The sequence below is a fragment of the Argopecten irradians genome, chromosome 5, assembly GCF_041381155.1.
Source record: "Argopecten irradians isolate NY chromosome 5, Ai_NY, whole genome shotgun sequence".
NCBI lineage: Eukaryota > Metazoa > Mollusca > Bivalvia > Pectinida > Pectinidae > Argopecten > Argopecten irradians.
In genome coordinates this window covers 9,784,253-9,804,914 of record NC_091138.1, presented here as the reverse complement: position 1 = coordinate 9,804,914, position 20,662 = coordinate 9,784,253, and the positions used below count along the sequence as shown (strand labels likewise).

The 20,662-nt window shown below is 39.1% G+C and overlaps 1 protein-coding gene across 1 annotated transcript in view; it reads left to right on the top strand.

Annotated features, from left to right (window-relative positions):
* The window catches only part of LOC138324259 (caskin-2-like), a 172,454-nt gene that overhangs the window by 129,940 nt on the left and 21,852 nt on the right, over positions 1-20,662 (top strand). The window contains exons 12-13 of the mRNA XM_069269338.1: positions 5,255-5,470; positions 13,371-13,565. Coding sequence (XP_069125439.1) covers positions 5,255-5,470; positions 13,371-13,565 — 411 coding nt within the window. The remainder of the gene's footprint in view (positions 1-5,254; positions 5,471-13,370; positions 13,566-20,662) is intronic.

The window sequence follows — 20,662 nt, the reverse complement described above, 5'->3', positions numbered from 1 at the left end:
AGTGTGGGGGTCAGAGGCCAGGGACTGTAGTCATTGATAAAGGAGGTATTTTCCACTTGTTTCATTGTTGGTGATATATTCATGATTTTGATAAATCTTTGCTGTTTACTTAAAATCAGCATGGAAGACCAATTTCCCATTTTAATCAGACAATCTGTTTTTCTAAGTAAATCAGTACTCTCCTTCTCTAGATGATTACACATTCTGTATGTGATTCCATTGCCTGAAGTTTTAGTCTGGTAAAGTACCCTGTACCCTACCATTAGTAGAGAGGAAATGTATCATGTGATATTGGCTGAGAGAGAGAACCCCATAATTTTCATAGTCAAACCAACATCAGTTGGAATGCTTCAAGTCAATGATATTTGTCAACTGTGTATTATCAGCAGATCTTTTCCAGTGCTAGAATGATTGATGCAGATCTGTTTTAATTCTATCAGGTTTGTATACATGGCCTTCCATAGAGGAAACTCAGTCTTGGTTAGACTCTAATGATGAACAAATATTTCATTGTTATTTCATAGAAACTTTAGAAAATAGTTCCATGCAAGTTTCCATGACTACCAAATACTTGATTCTGAGTTGTGAAACTTGCTGGCATGGTTTTGAGTTGTCCAGTGTTACCAATGTTTTTTGGTTAAGGTGGTCAAATTTCCGCAGTTATCAAATAGGTTGGGGCTATTCAATAGTTGGCAATGTAATGGGTTGCAGTTGTCAAAGGTCTAGCTGTAAATGAAATGCGTTGGGGTCGTCCAATGTCTGTCAATGAAATGGGTTTGAGTTGGGGGTCGTCCAATGTCTGTCAATGAAATGGGTTTGAGTTGTCAATTGTCAAGCAATGAAATTGGTTGGATGTGTCCAATGTCTGGCAATGAAATGGATTCTAGTTGTCCAATATCTGATAAAGAAATTGTTTTGGATTGTCCATTGTTTGGAAATGAAATGGTTTGGGGAAGTCCAATTGCTTATAATGAAATGGGTTGGGGCTGTCCAATGTCTGACAATGAAATAGTTTGGAATTGTCCATTGTTTGGAAATGAAATGGTTTGGGGAAGTCCAATTGCTTATAATAAAATGGGTTGGGGCTGTCCAATGTCTGACAATGAAATAGTTTGGAATTTTCCATTGTTTGGCAATGAAATGGTTTGAGTAGTCCAATGCCTTATAATAAAATGGGTTGGGGTTGTCCAATGTCTTTCAATGAAATGGATTTGGGGTTTTCAAATGTCTTGTCAATGAAATGGGTTGGGGTAGTCCAATGTCTGTCAATGAAATGGGTAGGGGTTGTCCAATGTTTGTCAATGAAATGAGTTCTGGTTGTCCAATGTCTGTCAATGAAATGGGTTAGGGTAGTTCAATGTCTGTCAATGAAATTGGTTTGGGTAGTCCAATATTTACCAATGCTATTAGTTAGGTTTGTCGAATGGCCAGTAATGGTATGGGTTGGGGTTGTCCAATATCAGGCAATTAAATGAAATAGGGTTGCTCACCAAATGTCTATGTGGCTAGCTATTTTCAAGGTTGGTGTTAAAATTCAATTAACCGAGAGGAAACTTCAAGAGAATGGTCTCGGTTTTGGTTGATAGTTACAATTACCATATCTATTTTTATCACCGGGTGTGAGCTTACAATACATATTGATTAGAACTTACAAAGCAGATATAATCAGCTGATCAATGGTTTGGCAAAGGTGTATGTAATATCACTAATTGTTAGGGGGCTTTTCTTTGGCCTTGAATTAGTCATCCATACATGTCAATTAACAAATTAACAGAGTAGTGCCAGGTTTGCAGTGATATGCTTCCATTGAATTTCTTTGATGACATTGAGCCATAAGAATATATGAGGAGTAATGTTGTTTTTGTTTTTGCTTGTTCAATACTGAAAAGTGTCATAATCTTGGGAGTGATATCTTTTTTTGAGTTCATAAAGTCTTTATACAAAGAGTAAAATGCATGAAATGTTAGCTAACAATGAGGATCGACTTCTAAATTATGGAATGTTTGCTTACACTGGAGTTAGCCATGTGTTGTATGGTAATCCTTGGTCATTTAACTTTTGAAGGCTAACATGGGTTGATGTTAACCTGGACAGTTTTAGATATGCAGAATGATAAACTTGGAAAGTACTTAATGCACTTAACTGTTAACATAGGTTAGCTTATGTGTTGAAATATATAAATATAAACCTTGACAGTGTTATATATGTTGAGTGATTAACATGGGCTGTACCTAAATGTTGTTTTAATCACGGAAAGCACTAATGTTGAGTACAGTTTTCTGCAGCTTTCCTCAGTCTTCTGTAAATGCCAATCTCTTTGAAAATTGATTGTGTTTCTAACACCTGAATGTATTACTTTTGTGGCTTTTCTATTGGAATGCTCACAGAAAAGACAATAGCTGTGGAGCATTTCAATTAAATCAATTAGATTCTTTGGATATGTCTCCCTTGGGAGTTCTGTCGAGGAGATTGGCTGCAGTGTGGATAGACAGGTTTTCTTTGTAGATAGAATCTTAGATTAGGCAGTGCAGGGAGGAAACATTTACATAATTGATTGGCCAATTGTATAGTCTATATTAGCTAAGATCTCCCATGGTTTTATATATTGTTGGTACATTGGAGAATTAGTAGATGAAGAAAAGAAATATTTGGTTGTCTTGAAAATTACTTTGGAAATGAACTTTGAGCTAAACGCTACTTTAAACGAATTAAAGCATTTTAAATTTATGTATGAAATGTTTCTTGCATTGTCACCATATATCTTTGTAGACCTACCTGGGGAGACACTTATTTCATATCATTTTAAGGTCTTCCATCTAGTCTAATAGATGGGAGGCACAATTAACTTATTTACAGGTTCTCATAGGGGGGTCGATAAAGGGCAGATAAGTTTGGGCTGGAGAAACTGAAGTAAACTTTAAATGATATTTACTTAAAAATTTATGGAACAGGTCATGGTCATGTGATCCCAAATGATTGTTCTTAAGCCAGGAATCTTTAAGAAATTAAAGCTTTAGAATTATGATAATTTGTGTGGAAAACAGTAATCCTATTCTGGTGTTCACGGTGGGATTTACCTTATCACTCTGCTGTACAGCAGCTTCCAGAACTTCCCATGAAGTTCTATATTAGTATGAAGAGCAACATGGCCCAGGTTTATGTGTGTGGTAAAAGACCTTATTGGATTAAAGTGAAGTTAGCTGGAGCTGCCAGTAAATACCAGATGTTGATTCGACCAATTGATCCATTAGCCAATAAAGCTGCTCTTTGATGTGAACTTTAGAACAAGAGAATGACGTACCAGGTAAACCGATTAAACTGTATTCTGTAGGGTCACGTTTTTGATTGAATCTTCTGGAAATCATCCATCAAGTCAATTTTTTTTTTCGAAATGTTTTACTATGACAACTCAGCAAGAGTTTTCATGTGCTCTGATTAGGGTTCTGTTGTCAAGGAAATTGTTTTGTGATAGATTGAACCATTGAAGTGATGTAAGAGTTATTAGAACATGCAACAAGGCCTGCTTGGTTGTCAAGGAAATGGTTAAAAGAGAATCATATCAAAATTTAGAAATGGAAAGTTATTTGTTGTAATCCAATCACATATCACATTTTGAATACATAAAATTTCATTACCAAAATTATTTGATAATGTGGCTATTGATCACTTATTTCATCATGATTTCAATAAATGTTAACTGATAGTGTATTACAATTCAAAATTAATCATTCTTATTTCAGCCTCGACACCGAAAAAAAACCCACAACTTTGTATAATATTAATTTTTGATTTTAATTTAGAGTATAGTAGCCTGTAACCATCATTATCGTAATGAATCTTTTTAAATTCAGATTATATAAGCCACACCCTTTTATGCCAGTAAGAGTGGGATCTGTGCTTTGTACCATAAATCTATTGACCTTACTTAGCACTGGCAGACATATGTGGGAGAACTATAATGATAAAACTGATATTTTACATGCTTCAGTTGTCAAGGAGAACTGCTGTTTGGCCTTCATTCATTGATTGGCTCATGTTGCAAGAGCTTTGTTTCTTGGTTCCATATTCAGGGGAATTATTCATGGCTAACTTCACAACTACACAGTCGCCTTATGTGACCTCTGATATAGCATTTATGAGTAACCTTTCCACATATGAACTTGACCTTTGCCCTTAATCTGAACTCGACTTTTTCCCTAGAGCTTTATATGCAGCAATTGGTGTAGAAGTATCTAATCATTCTGCTGAAACTCTGATGAATTCTAATACAAAGAGATGTAGCAGGTTATCCAACTTTTGATAAATCCAACAGGAAAATTGTTAATCTGGTTTGGTGTAGACAAAACTAGCTCTCTAGCAGCAGTACTTCACATGTCTCCTAAAAATAAACTTAAAGCTTTTCTGTGACTTTTGAACCTTTCACATTCAGTCTAGATGAACTTTGTCATTTTTAGACCTGACCTTTACCTTTGTGACTGAGACATGTGACCTTTGCTTTAGAGTACAGTATGGAGATGATCATGTATATTTATAAGTACTTGTCAGTTATACACATCTAGAAAAAGAGAACTTGATCTTACAAAAGGTCAAGAAATTCTTGTTTCTGACAGAATATCTCACTACTTTTACAGCTAGGTACTGATATAAGGTGTGTACAGGTTTGACAAAGGCTGTATTATTGCTACAATACCATTACAAACCTACTAAAGCTTCCTAAACATGTTAGTGTGTAAGGTGTAACACATTAAACTGTTCCTATACCATCCATGGTGTGACTTCAGAAGCCTCTCCCTGACAAGTTCACACAGTGGACTGTTTATTGCGAGCAGTGCTGAACTTTTTACATTTCCTACAGAAGACTTGTAAAGAGAGTTCTGTGTTCCATTTTAAATGGATTTTGGTTAAATGGCAAAAAAAGTTGTGAAGACTTGACACAGTGCCTTTGTGTTACATTCTGATCAATCGTGATCATTCATCAAATGGAGACCTTAATATAACTAAAACAATATGTCAATTGACAACAGATCAGGTGTATTCTAAGCTAACCTGTAATCTTTATTGAATAATTCACCAGGGATTAATGGCTTGTTTAATTTCCATTGGCTTGCTTCACAACAAATTAATGGCATGACAAGTTATGTCAGTGGAGTCAGTAAGAAGAAGCTAACATAGCAAGAAAGTGTTCATTCTTCAAGGTACCATTTTTATTTCATATAATGTTTGCTTAATTAATTTCCTTTTTGCTGTTTTTCAGAATGTAAATGGTAGACCATACGATAATCACAACCATGTTGGAGAACACAACTTACATAATCACCATGGTGACTGGGCCTCACCAACACCATACTCTATCGTTGGTGACCTAAGGACAGCTAGTCCAGCCAAGGGCAGTCCAACCAATAGTAATCGTAACAGTGCAGCTAGCAGTGACAGCGGCAGGGGCTATAGCACAGGACACTTAGAACCCAAGGTAGGTATAGTCACCATGGTTATCAGGAAGGTGATAGGGTACAGCACAGGACACTTAGAACCCAAGGTAGGTATAGTCACCATGGTTAACAGGAAGGTGATAGGGTACAGCACAGGGCACAATTAGAACCCAAGGTAGGTATATAGTCACCATGGTTACCAAAAAGGGGATAGGGTACAGCAAAGGACACTTGGAACCCAAGGTAGTTATATAGTCACCATGGTTACCAGCAAGGAGATAGGGTACAGCACAGGACACTTGGAACCCAAGGTAGGTATATAGTCACCATGGTTACCAGAAAGGAGATAGGGTACAGCACAGGACACTTAGAACCCAAGGTAGTTATATAGTCACCATGGTTACCAGCAAGGAGATAGGGTACAGCAGAGGACACTTAGAACCCAAGGTAGGTATATAGTCACCATGGTTACCAGAAAGGGGATAGGGTACAGCACAGGACACAATTAGAACCCAAGGTAGGTATAGTCACCATGGTTACCAGAAAGGGGATAGGGTACAGCACAGAACACTTAGAACCCAAGGTAGGTATATAGTCACCATGGCTACCAGAAAGGGGATAGGGTACAGCACAAGACACTTAGAACCCAAGGTAGGTATAGTCACTATGGTTACCAGCAAGGAGATAGGGTACATCACAGGACACTTAGAACCCAAGGTAGGTATATAGTCACCATGGTTACCAGGAAGGGGAAAGGGTACAGCACAGGACACTTAGAACCCAAGGTAGGTATATAGTCACCATGGCTACCAGCAAAGGAGTAAACTTAGAACCCAGGGTATATAGGGTTACCATAGTTCCCAGTAAAGGGTTAAGAAAGTTTTCTGTTTTTTACTTAGAACCTAAGAACTCAAGATATGTCTTGTCACCGTTAGTTACCAATGAATTATTTCAAATATCGGTAATTCAAACAACTTTTATCTGATGAGTTTTATTGTTTGCTAAAAATGGCATTTGTTGGGAAAACATCTTGGTTGGATAGATGACAATGTATACTTTCATGTCTGTCTGGGAATTCCTCTCGGTTCATAGATTGTGTTGACTGGTGTTGTTTCATCTGACCAACCAAGTAGGCTGCCTCAGTCTATTTTCACTTGTCAAAAACAGATGTGGTCATTGGTTTGCTTTTTGCAAAGACTAAGAATAGACCATGTGTCAAGATGCATTACCTAGCTAATTTGTTACAATGGTGACACTCATGTAAAGGTTACATTGTCAACTGAAGATGTGGATTTCTCTATGTAAACTCCTATTTTAGGACACTAAGTATTTCAGAAGCAATATGTGTTTTAAGTCTGGTTACCATGGCTACACATTTGTGTATTTCCTAGGGTTTGAAAAATAGATGGCTGAACCCTTTACATGTTCTCAAGATTGCTTCATCACAGGAAGCTGAGTTCATGTTAGACACAGATCCGAATTACTTGTACAATCTAGAAGTCTACAAAGTACATAAAAAACCCTTGGTCAGATAAAATCATTAAATTAACATGCAAAGATGGGTAAGGGATGGTTTGGTCCTGGGCCGAGGAACTCTACTAAGGCTATAGTTTGATATCTACGATTTCAATCAGACTTGCCAGACAGGATACGGTATCTAAGGCAGGGATCACCTTCCTGTCTTTAGTGGAAAGGTCAGATGAATGAGCAGACGACACCATCCATTTCTGGTGGTAGATCTAACGAACACATGATTCACTTGGACGTGGAAGTCTTATTACTACAATGATAGTAGTCTTCCCCTTATTCCAGTGTTGATTTGGTTCAGTCCATTCTATTGTCAGAAATAATACAAAATGTATGTTTATTTTCAGCTTTAGTATTTCAATTGACAAATGGTTTTGATATATATCAAGTGAAAAACATTTAAATTGGTCCTTGTCTTCTCAGTATTGTAAAATCAATTGCATTTGAAGAAGAAGTGGGGGTATACTTCAATCCTTGTCAGTCTAGATCGATGTCTATCTGGAAGGCTGAGGTGGGTGAGTGGTGAAGACGTCATGACATATTACCACAAGCCCTTTACCTCTGGGATGCAAGCTCGAATTCAGGCATTTCAACTACTGACCACTGGTCGATGTGTTTTCTCTGGGTACTACAGCTTTCTTTCACCAACAAACTTGGCATGTCCTGAAATTATTCTGGCTGTTAATAGAAGATTAAACTAATAGAACCAACCAAATTGTCTATCTGAATCTGCAAATGTTGTCTGAACACCTACTCAAACATGTGGACCTATTTTAATAAAACAGGAATGATAAAGACCATGCTGTTGAAAGGTTGAACACCATGTCGGAAAGAGGTTTCCAGTTACTTGTAGGTCTGGGGTTTATCTCTGGGTACTTTCCTACACACCAAAACCTGGCACCTTTTTCAATGGCCCTGGCTGTTAATAAGGCATACATCAGAACATAAACCAATTAAACAAAATAGGAAACCTTTATCAAACAAATCAGGGAATTTCGGTTTTGTTTAAAGTATTCCAAAATTTACAAATTACAAAATAAAACCGCTGTCTTCAAATTTATGATTAATCATGCACATTTTGAAGACAGCTATACACATAGTGACTGGGATTGATATCAGAAGCATCACAACCATTCCATACAGCTATACTTTGGTAGTAATGGCTTCTGTCAATAGACTTAACAATATTCTCTGATATTGTTTCATTCGTGATGCTGGATTAGAATCCCTAATCATATCTATTATCTGGGCTGTGTACTAAATATATTAAAAAGCTTGCAGCTTCAAGGGAGCAAACAAATGTTCAAAGGTGCCATATAGGATGCTGTTAAAATGTTGTTTTTTTTATTATTATTATTATTGCATGTTTACTAGAAGTCATGAATTTAGTAATTATAATTACATAATGCAATGTTTGAGTTGTTCATAACCAAGCTAACAGTGCTTGTCCTCACAGAGATGACAGTTTAGTATACCCATTCTGATTGGCTGATAAAGGGCTGTTTCACATTCCTTTGTGCAGAAGAATGTTTTGTAATAAATTGTATTATGATTAGCAGTGTCTAACTTCCTGGTACCAAAAGTATTACCGAGCCCAAGCAACTCTCGTTTCCTTCAGTCAAGTACACAGCACAAAAATCAATAGACATATGCCATAGATGCAGTTCAGTAAAATTCAGGGCTAGTATTGCCTCTGCATGTAATGATATTGGTTCTTATTTTGGGGAAATGAATAATCTATTTTCCCAAGACCTATGAACAGACTTACAACCACAAAAAGAGCATTTTTAATATGTAAATACAAAATATAATGAAATTGACGACAGTTTGGTATGAACAAAATTTGCCTGGAAGCCTAGTTGTAATTGTTTACAATGCAATCTGGTTAATTTTCAAAGTAGGCATGCTGTCAAAATTATTGAAAAAGAGAGAAAAAAACTATGTTGTTGTCCCAAATGTAAGACAATTTAATGAGTTTGATTGAACATGTTTAATTAAATAGTTAATAGAAAAAGACAAAAACTTCGTGTTTATTGCATTTGGTTTCCATTCTTCTCCATGTTCAGTCTAATTGATAGGACATTTTTGTGCAGTTTCATTATTGATGAAGTTCTGGTACATATATACAATATCTACCATATGGCTTCAACAATAGCTATGATAGTGGTTTGTTTTAAAAAATAAAAAAAATAACAGTAATTATTGGAAACAAAAGAACAAAAGAAAACGCTTGACAACCAAAATTCAAACTATAAAAAGCTACAAACAAAATATTCAGATTGGCATGAAGAGGAAGACAGATCGATGTGGTTTAGAGTTTGAATGTTCAATTGGACATGTTTTAGCTTGCTCTTTTCTTGTGTGATCTGGTTTGCTACCCAAGCTTGGCATTGGAACGAAAATAAATTCAGCTGTGCACTCAAGTTTTAGAGTAATGAATAATTTAAGCAGTATATGGATTTTATGTTACAGTTGATATCCTTACAAATTTACTCCAAACTATTGTAAAATGATGATTTCTGGTAAAGACAAGTAACTAGGGGAACTTTGACACAAAACAGTCTTATGCTTGAATTTAATCAGCTTCTATTGAAGGGTCTCTGATTTTGTGTTGGTGTGTTACTGTTATGTAACCCCTGGGTGTCGTAGGAGGGGAATTGTATCACGCTGGATCTGCTGGATCTGTCCGACTCGCAGGTCTCACTGTCTGATTGGAGGGTAGCCTACATGGCGGTGGCAAATCTAGCACGGATTATATACATGATGTGGTTACTGTCGCTGGGTTATAATTCCTCTACCTGATGTTATATTTCTATTGATTTCTGTAGAGTTTGGCTTCCTCTAAGTCTTTCATAAACCCTTAAATGCAGGCAGCGTAAATGACAATTATTGCTGGCCTCGAGGTTCCAGTTTCAAACATTATACTGTAAATTTATTTCTTGTTATCGCAGCCCTAAGCCACTGCTGTAGCGTCAAAGTTGTCTAGCACTGTGAGAATTTGTGATCAAGCTGCCGGCTTTATTCATTATCATCCCAGAGAAGAGCTTGAAATAACTTCCGATTGAATTCCACGATTTGTCAAACTATGGGAAAATTACATGTATTTTGTTATCTTGGATGGTAATACTTCATGACCTTTGATATTTCCAAAGAGGAAAATAATCAATACTTAAACAGTGTGAAGACTTGCTGGACATCGGACGTATGGACAACAGACTGGACAACAGGTCACTGGATATCATTTTCAAGTCACAACATTTAACACTGGACATCAGACTGGATATCCTGTCTGTTTGGCTGCCAGCTCCGAAATACTGGTGACATCAGGATGGCAAGGTTGCCATGGAAACAAGTATCTAGCAGTGCTGACATATACAATTGTTGAGATATGGACATATATTCTAGTGTTGGGTGACAGTCATGGGTTAAATATTATTATACTTCTGTCGTTAACAAATCCCACAATGTATCATTACAGAATCAAGTATTACTGTGGCGATTCAGAGATAATGTCAGAGGTGGCAAATTGAGAAATGGGGATGGATTTTACTTCACCAGATTAATGCTGTAATGCGTGGTTTGTTATGCAACTGTGTAGGCCATCTTTGTGAACCCTAAGATATTGCTGTGTATGTGGACATTCTTGGATGTTATATTCCGTGCCTAACTCATGGATAATATGACCAGGCATCAAGTATTTGTGTGACCAGGTCATTGAAATAATTTGTCTCTATGATGGTGCTATTTATTTAAATAGTTATTTTGGATATAATAGTGACTCAATGCTGTTAACACTCATTATATATCATCACCATGACAACTCACCAATAAATGACAATTTTCAAAGGTAAAATAAATCAACAACAATAAGGCAATGTTGTTACTGGAACTGGTAAGGTGACTGGAATGCTTTCAACAACACCATGTATATGGCAGATATACTCTGTGTCTGTGAAATCTGAAAAGGTTGGACTTCCCAGAATTAAGTTGATATTTCCATTATGAACAATCACCCATGCACATAAGTGGAATGGCATCATTGAACTTAATTGGAGATCAAAGAAATAATTAGATTAAATCAGAATTCTAGGAGCCTTCAGATTTGGTAAATTATTTCAAATTTAAGGAAAACACTATGATTTCGACATGTAATATTTTTGGAAACCAGAAAGTGCTAAACACTTGGCTTTGTACTTTGACTATGAGTATACTTTTGATACCAGCATAATTTGATATCTTGTCTTCAGGAAATGCTTCAAAAAAGGAAATTTGTACCATGTTAGATATACAAAACCAATTAAGTGACATCTTGATATAGATAAAACATTTAGTGGATGATATCATGAATGTTGGAGAATTGACATCAACTTGGATTGTTTCAACAAATCTTGTGCCACATAAAAATAGCATTGTAGTGTGTTTGTTGTGATTGGCGGCCACAATGTGATGTTATTACAAGATTGTAAGAACAGATACCAACAAAATTTCTGTATCTGTGAGAATTCTGTCAAACTACGTAGAAATCAAATTTTCATAATGAAAAAAATTAAGCGGCTACACTCCGTCACAGACTTTGCAAAGAAGTACGCCTGTTCTCAATGTACGATCACAGAAGAGGCAAGTGGAGCATTGGTATATATTTTATGTTCAAACAGACTTCTATAAAGTTTTTTTATCAGATGGGCATTGGAGGTGATATCTTAGGATGTTTTATACTCTTGGCCTTGCTACGAAATGGTGACAGGGACAATATAATGTATATATATATATATATAAATATATATGATAAATTTAAAGAAAAATCCTTACGGACGAAATCTATAAGAAATAAAAACAATAACGACTGACTAGTGAGCGCTTTCACCCCATTCAAGAGCTCCCTTGAATGGGGCGAAAGCGCTCACTAGTCAGTCGTTATTGTTTTTATTTCTTATATATATATATATATATACTGATCAACATGTTTATTTGTGATAATTCTTCAGGTTTTGGTTTAATTAAACAGTAGTGGTATTATGGATGACATTTTTACAATTTTAGACGGAAAATTTTGAGCTAAAGGGGAAGTGTTTATGTTTTCCAGGAGTTGTCTTACTATTGTATCCAAGTTTTATATTGGATTATTGTAGGGTTTCCTATTGATAGTGGATTTGTACATGGGATATGTCACATTAACTTAGCTTTTCAAAACCGGAAATTCTTTAGTTCCTCGTAATACATAGAGTGAAAGGGGTTTTTAAATCACAAATGTATGTCTGAATGATGTTCCTTAGTATTAAACAGACATGACCTTTAGCTGTGTCCATGTAGCTAGAAGTTGCTTCTGTATTGTTTGATGGAAATGGTAGTTAATGCTCAAGCATGAATAGCCTGTTGATAAGTTCAGAAAATCAAATTAACTTGAATATTTATTTCATTCTTTATTAAGGATAATTCTGCTCTATTGCATTGCTGGATAAGATGGTTCAAATTATGATTCTAAGATCTGTTTTGGAAAGAAAACAGCTAAAACAAGCTATAAATAATGTGAAGTGTTTGTGAGGTAAATACTGACAAGGCTGAAGCACTTATTTCCCAAAGGTTACAGTTGTACTCATGGCAGCAATCTGTTTTGGAAACTAGATCCTTAGAATGTTGTTGAAGAGAGAGACAAATTGCTGCTAGAATGAGCTGCATGATATTGTAGACATTTCAACTGTGTGTGTCTCCATCATGTTGGACATGCTATTGAATAATATAGGGCAATATCCTCCAGGAATGAAATAGTTCTATACCAAGTCGTGTATCGATCAGAGAGGCAGCTTTATATCTCAATGGCTGGATTTGTGTTTAATATTGGTCTATAGGGGAAAAGTTACAGTAATAAACCACAATAAAACATTTTACAGTTGTTTTTATTGTTGAAAATATAAAAGAATTAATTTTGAAATGTGTTGAAAATTTGCAGTGAGTTTGACAGGTTTGATGATACATGATTGTTACTGTTCCTGATTTAGAAGTTATTATATCAGTTCTGATGATAAAGACAACTTGACCTAGTTATTGGAGCCTAAGACTTGTAGGTCATTGTGCCATGAATGAAGTAGAAGATACCCACCTAACAAACATCTAAAATTCTTGGAATTTCTTGAAATTCTTTGAATTTTTATGTTAAAATTTGGGCCCCAGTGGCCAGTTGTTTGAAGTGTCTGATATTCTGCGACCACTATTCTTAATTTTTGTGAGTTTGAGGCCGATTTTAGCAGTTGCTAGGTACTTGGTTCAGAAGGTGTGTTTTTCCCCCCGGGAACTCTGGCCTCCATTAACACCTAACACTTAATTGACTAATAGGTTTTGATCAATCTTTCTGATAGTTCAATTGATCGTGATAGTAGAATTTCAAAATTAATGTGTTTCTCGTTCTATTATTTTCAGGTAACACATAATTATGCTAATGTACAGATAAACAACCAACATCGTCTATCTGGTCAGAGTTACGAGTCGGGCGTATCGTCGCGCCAGAGCTACCACAGTACGTCGAGTTCCAGCGTTGGCAGTCTGGATCGTCTTGAAGAGGGAGGCTACAGTAGCCAAATCAACGTGGCGGAGCTCGTTCATGCAGGCTTGCCGGTAGGTACAGGGTTCAAGTCCAATAAAGAAAGACCCACCCCACTAACACCCTCACCCTATTGCATGATCATAAAAGGCTACTAAATTAGGGATCTTATCTTTTCTCTTTCTCTTAACTGACTTTTTCCTTCCTAATTTCTCTCTTGACACCTGTTCACTTTTGGTTTGGAATTGATTGCTTGTCGTTACGAGCAATGATGTGGGTTCTGTCCTCTGGCGGACACACACTATGGTCTATAAAAGTGGTAGTTTCTGCTGCTGATTAGGGCTTAGCATATAGGGGAGACTGAAGAACGGTTTGGGAAACTTGATTTGATGATGGTGAAAGGAGGGAAACTGAAGGGAGGAATCATGGAGGGAGGGAAACTGATGGGGGTGAATTGAAGGGAAGATAATGGAAAGTTTGGTTTTATTAGTTTAACATCCAAATAACAGCCAGGGTTATGTAAGGATGTGCCAGGTTTGTTAATGGAGGAAAGCCTGAGTACCCCCAGAAAAACCAACGATCAACATTCAGCACATGGCAACTGCCACACATGAGATTCTAACCCGCATCCCAGAGGTCTTGATAGCAGAAGAAAACTTAGTATTAGAAAAGAGAGAAAAAATGAAAAGGTTATAGAAATGTGAGAAAATTTAATGGAATTATACAATGAAATGATTGGATGTTTGTTAAAAAACAAAAGTAATCTTAAAACTTAATAGGGGTAGAGGTTATTGTGGACGAAAAAATAAATGTAACTTTCACATAATGGTGTGAATAAAAAATTGAAAGCTATAACATTAGCAGTTAGATGAAATCCTCCCCTATAATTTAAATTACACAGTGTGAAGCAGCCTGGCCTCTGGACTCATGTGCATTAATAGTCCATAACCTGCATACAGATAACATATCCAATCAACCCATATCATTACCTAGCTGATGTTCATTTACCCAAGGCATGCAGGATTTCAATACCAATTACTGGTTCAAAGGTTTAGGTGCTTCGCTAATAGAAATATATGCGAAAAGCAGACATTTGGATGTTTTTAGCAAGTGCTGACGTGTTTTGCGTAATGGTTTTTGTTGCGTAATGTTCTCAGGCCATTCTCAGGGCATTTACGATGTATTGACCACTGGTCAGTGGCTTTTTTCCAGGTACTCTGGCAGCTTTCCTCCACCTCCTACCTGGCTTGTAATAGAACATTAAAACAAACAAGCAAACAAAGCAAAGAGGATGTGTTGTAAACTCATTGTAACAATAAGATTATGATAAAATAGGGAGATTATCAAGATTGGAATGTAAACCCAGCATCTGTTAAGGCACTATGGTAAGGATAATTATACATCCTCAGTAAAGCTATGATGCAGAATGACTATGGTACGTTATACATTCTCGGTAAAGCTGTGGTACAGAATGACTATGGTACGTTATACATTCTCAGTTCAGCTGTGGTACAGAATGACTATGGTACGTTATACATTCTCAGTACAGCTGTGGTACAGAATGACTATGGTACGTTATACATTCTCAGTACAGCTGTGGTACAGAATGACTATGGTACATTATACATTCTCAGTACAGCTGTGGTACAGAATGACTATGGTACGTTATACATTCTCAGTACAGCTGTGGTACAGAATGACTATGGTACGTTATACATTCTCAGTTCAGCTGTGGTACAGAATGACAATGGTATGTTATACATTCACAGTAAAGCTGTGGTACAGAATGACTATGGTAAATTATACATTCTCAGTAAAGCTGTGGTACAGAATGACTATGGTAAATTATACATTCTCAGTACAGCTGTGGTACAGAATGACTATGGTACGTTATACATTCTCAGTAAAGCTATGGTACAGAATGACTATGGTACATTATACATTCTCAGTAAAGCTGTGGTACAGAATGACTATGGTACGTTATACATTCTCAGTAAAGCTGTGGTACAGAATGACTATGGTACATTATACATTCTCAGTAAAGCTGTGGTGCAGAATGATTACGGTATGTTATACATTCTCAGTTAAGCTGTGGTACAGAATGACAATGGTATGTTATACATTCACAGTAAAGCTGTGGTACAGAATGACTATGGTACATTATACATTCTCAGTAAAGCTGTGGTGCAGAATGATTACGGTATGTTATACATTCTCAGTAAAGCTGTGGTACAGAATGACTATGGTACGTTATACATTCTCAGTACAGCTGTGGTACAGAATGACAATGGTATGTTATACATTCTCAGTAAAGCTGTGGTACAGAATGACTATGGTACATTATACATTCTCAGTAAAGCTGTGGTACAGAATGACTATGGTACGTTATACATTCTCAGTAAAGCTGTGGTACAGAATGACTATGGTACGTTATACATTCTCAGTAAAGCTGTGGTACAGAATGACTATGGTATGTTATACATTCTCAGTACAGCTGTGGTACAGAATGACTATGGTACATTATACATTCTCAGTAAAGCTGTGGTACAGAATGACTATGGTATGTTATACATTCTCAGTACAGTTATATGGTACAGATTGACTATGGTACGTTATACATTCTCAGTTCAGCTGTGGTACAGACTGACAATGGTATGTTATACATTCACAGTAAAGCTGTGGTACAGAATGACTATGGTACATTATACATTCTCAGTAAAGCTGTGGTACAGAATGACTATGGTATGTTATACATTCTCAGTACAGCTATATGGTACAGATTGACTATGGTACGTTATACATTCTCAGTTCAGCTGTGGTACAGAATGACTATGGTACGTTATACATTCTCGGTAAAGCTATGGTACATAATGACTATGGTACGTTATACATTCTCAGTAAAGCTGTGGTACAGAATAACTATGGTACGTTATACATTCTCAGTAAAGCTGTGGTGCAGAATGACTATGGTACATTATACATTCTCAGTACAGCTGTGGTACAGAATGACTATGGTACGTTATACTGCTGTAAATACTGTACATTTTATATGTTCGACCACATGTGAGAAGAGACTTTGACTCAATGTGCAATCGAATGAAAATAAAGTCAATTATTATTATTATTATTATACATTCTCAGTAAAGCTATGGTGCAGAATGACTATGGTATGTTATACATTCTCAGTACAGCTGTGGTACAGAATGACTATGGTATGGTGGTAATATTAGGATAACTACTGTAGGTATAGATCCATGCTTTTAGCTACATGTTCATGGGTAATTGTGGTAGCTGCACTCCCAAAATCTAAGTTCCATCAGATATGTTTAGGCAGTCTGTACCACTTGGTTGTAGTGTATATAGTAATTTCATACCACTTTGTGATGAGGGGTGTGCTACATCAGTACCTGAAATCTACCAGATGGCCACAAAAGTTAATCAATAGACATGGTGTACTATACATCTGTGGGAGGCAGTCAGTGGCCGTAGCTAGACTACTATACATCTGTGGGAGGCAGTCAGAGGCGGTCAGTGGCCGTAGCTAGACTACTATACATCTGTGGGAGGCAGTCAGTGGTCGTAGCTAGACTACTATACATCTGTGGGAGGCAGTCAGTGGTCGTAGCTAGACTACTATACATCTGTGGGGGGCAGTCAGTGGTCGTAGCTAGACTACTATACATGTGTGGGAGGCAGTCAGTGGTCGTAGCTAGACTACTATACATCTGTGGGAGGCAGTCAGTGGTCCTGTGGGAGGCAGTCAGTGGTCGTAGCTAGACTACTATACATCTGTGGGGGGCAGTCAGTGGTCGTAGCTAGACTACTATACATGTGTGGGAGGCAGTCAGTGGTCGTAGCTAGACTACTATACATCTGTGGGAGGCAGTCAGTGGTCGTAGCTAGACTACTATACATCTGTGGGAGGCAGTCAGTGGTCCTGTGGGAGGCAGTCAGTGGTCGTAGCTAGACTACTATACATCTGTGGGAGGCAGTCAGTGGTCGTAGCTAGACTACTATACATGTGTGGGAGGCAGTCAGTGGTCGTAGCTAGACTACTATACATCTGTGGGAGGCAGTCAGTGGTCCTGTGGGAGGCAGTCAGTGGTTCTGTGGGAGGCAGTCAGTGGTCCTGTGGGAGGCAGTCAGTGGTCGTAGCTAGACTACTATACATCTGTGGGAGGCAGTCAGTGGTCCTGTGGGAGGCAGTCAGTGGTCGTAGCTAGACTACTATACATCTGTGGGAGGCAGTCAGTGGTCCTGTGGGAGGCAGTCAGTGGTCGTAGCTAGACTACTATACATGTGTGGGAGGCAGTCAGTGGTCGTAGCTAGACTACTATACATGTGTGGGAGGCAGTCAGTGGTCGTAGCTAGACTACTATACATGTGTGGGAGGCAGTCAGTGGTCGTAGCTAGACTACTATACATCTGTGGGAGGCAGTCAGTGGTCCTGTGGGAGGCAGTCAGTGGTCGTAGCTAGACTACTATACATCTGTGGGTGGCAGTCAGTGGTCGTAGCTAGACTACTATACATCTGTGGGAGGCAGTCAGTGGTCGTAGCTAGACTACTATACATGTGTGGGAGGCAGTCAGTGGTCGTAGCTAGACTACTATACATGTGTGGGAGGCAGTCAGTGGTCGTAGCTAGACTACTATACATCTGTGGGAGGCAGTCAGTGGTCGTAGCTAGACTACTATACATCTGTGGGCGTCAGGGAGGCAGTCATTGTGGGGCAGTGGTCTAGTCTGTGGGAGGCAGTCAGTGGTCGTAGCTAGACTACTATACATCTGTGGGGAGGCAGTCAGTGGTCGTAGCTAGACTACTATACATCTGTGGGGGCAGTCAGTGGTCAGCAGACTACTATACTCTGTGGGGCAGTCAGTGGTCTAGCAGACTACTATACATCTGTGGGAGGCAGTCAGTGGTCTAGCTAGACTACTATACATCTGTGGGGGGCAGTCAGTGGTCGTAGCTAGACTACTATACATCTGTGGGAGGCAGTCAGTGGTCTAGCTGACTACTAACATTGTGGAGGCAGTCAGTGGTCGTAGCTAGACTACTATACATCTGTGGGAGGCAGTCAGTGGTCGTAGCTAGACTACTATACATCTGTGGGAGGCAGTCAGTGGTCGTAGCTAGACTACTATACAATCTGTGGGGGGCAGTCAGTGGTCGTAGCTAGACTACTATACATCTGTGGGAGGCAGTCAGTGGTCGTAGCTAGACTACTATACATCTGTGGGAGGCAGTCAGTGGTCGTAGCTAGACTACTATACATCTGTGGGAGGCAGTCAGTGGTCGTAGCTAGACTACTATACATCTGTGGGAGGCAGTCAGTGGTCGTAGCTAGACTACTATACATCTGTGGGAGGCAGTCAGTGGTCGTAGCCAGACTACTATACATGTGTGGGAGGCAGTCAGTGGTCTTAGCTAGACTACTATACATCTCTGTGGGAGGCAGTCAGTGGTCGTAGCTAGACTACTATACATCTGTGGGAGGCAGTCAGTGGTCGTAGCTAGACTACTATACATCTGTGGGAGGCAGTCAGTGGTCGTAGCTAGACTACTATACATCTGTGGGAGGCAGTCAGTGGTCCTGTGGGAGGCAGTCAGTGGTCGTAGCTAGACTACTATACATCTGTGGGAGGCAGTCAGTGGTCGTAGCTAGACTACTATACATCTGTGGGAGGCAGTCAGTGGTCGTAGCTAGACTACTATACATCTGTGGGAGGCAGTCAGTGGTCGTAGCTAGACTACTATACATGTGTGGGAGGCAGTCAGTGGTCATAGCTAGACTACTATACATGTGTGGGAGGCAGTCAGTGGTCGTAGCTAGACTACTATACATCTGTGGGAGGCAGTCAGTGGTCCTGTGGGAGGCAGTCAGTGGTCGTAGCTAGACTACTATACATCTGTGGGAGGCAGTCAGTGGTCGTAGCTAGACTACTATACATCTGTGGGAGGCAGTCAGTGGTCGTAGCTAGACTACTATACATCTGTGGGAGGCAGTCAGTGGTCGTAGCTAGACTACTATACATCTGTGGGAGGCAGTCAGTGGTCGTAGCTAGACTACTATACATCTGTGGGAGGCAGTCAGTGGTCGTAGCTAGACAACTATACATCTGTGGGAGGCAGTCAGTGGTCGTAGCTAGACTACTATACATCTGTGGGAGGCAGTCAGTGGTCGTAGCTAGACTACTATACATGTGTGGGAGGCAGTCAGTGGTCGTAGCTAGACTACTATACATGTGTGGGAGGCAGTCAGTGGTCGTAGCTAGACTACTATACATCTGTGGGAGGCAGTCAGTGGTCATAGCTAGACTACTATACATCTGTGGGAGGCAGTCAGTGGTCGTAGCTAGACTACTACTTACATCTGTGGGAGGCAGTCAGTGGTCGTAGCTAGACTACTATACATCTGTGGGAGGCAGTCAGTGGTCGTAGCTAGACTACTATACATCTGTGGGAGGCAGTCAGTGGTCATAGCTAGACTACTATACATCTGTGGGAGGCAGTCAGTGGTCCTGTGGGAGGCAGTCAGTGGTCGTAGCTAGACTACTATACATCTGTGGGAGGCAGTCAGTGGTCGTAGCTAGACTACTATACATCTGTGGGAGGCAGTCAGTGGTCGTAGCTAGACTACTATACATCTGTGGGAGGCAGTCAGTGGTCGTAGCTAGACTACTATACATCTGTGGGAGGCAGTCAGTGGTCGTAGCTAGACTACTATACATCTGTGGGAGGCAGTCAGTGGTCGTAGCTAGACTACTATACATCTGTGTGTGGGGGCAGTCAGTGGTCGTAGCTAGACTACTATACATCTGTGGGAGGCAGTCAGTGGTCCTTGGGAGGCAGTCAGTGGTCGTAGCTAGACTACTATACATGTGTGGGTCAGTGGTCGGCTAGCAGTGGAGCAGTCAGTAGCTAGACTACTATACATCTGTGGGAGGCAGTCAGTGGTCGTAGCTAGACTACTATACATCTGTGGGAGGCAGTCAGTGGTCGTAGCTAGACTACTATACATCTGTGGGAGGCAGTCAGTGGTCGTAGCTAGACTACTATACATGTGTGGGAGGCAGTCAGTGGTCGTAGCTAGACTACTATACATCTGTGGGAGGCAGTCAGTGGTCGTAGCTAGACTACTATACATCTGTGGGAGGCAGTCATGGTGGT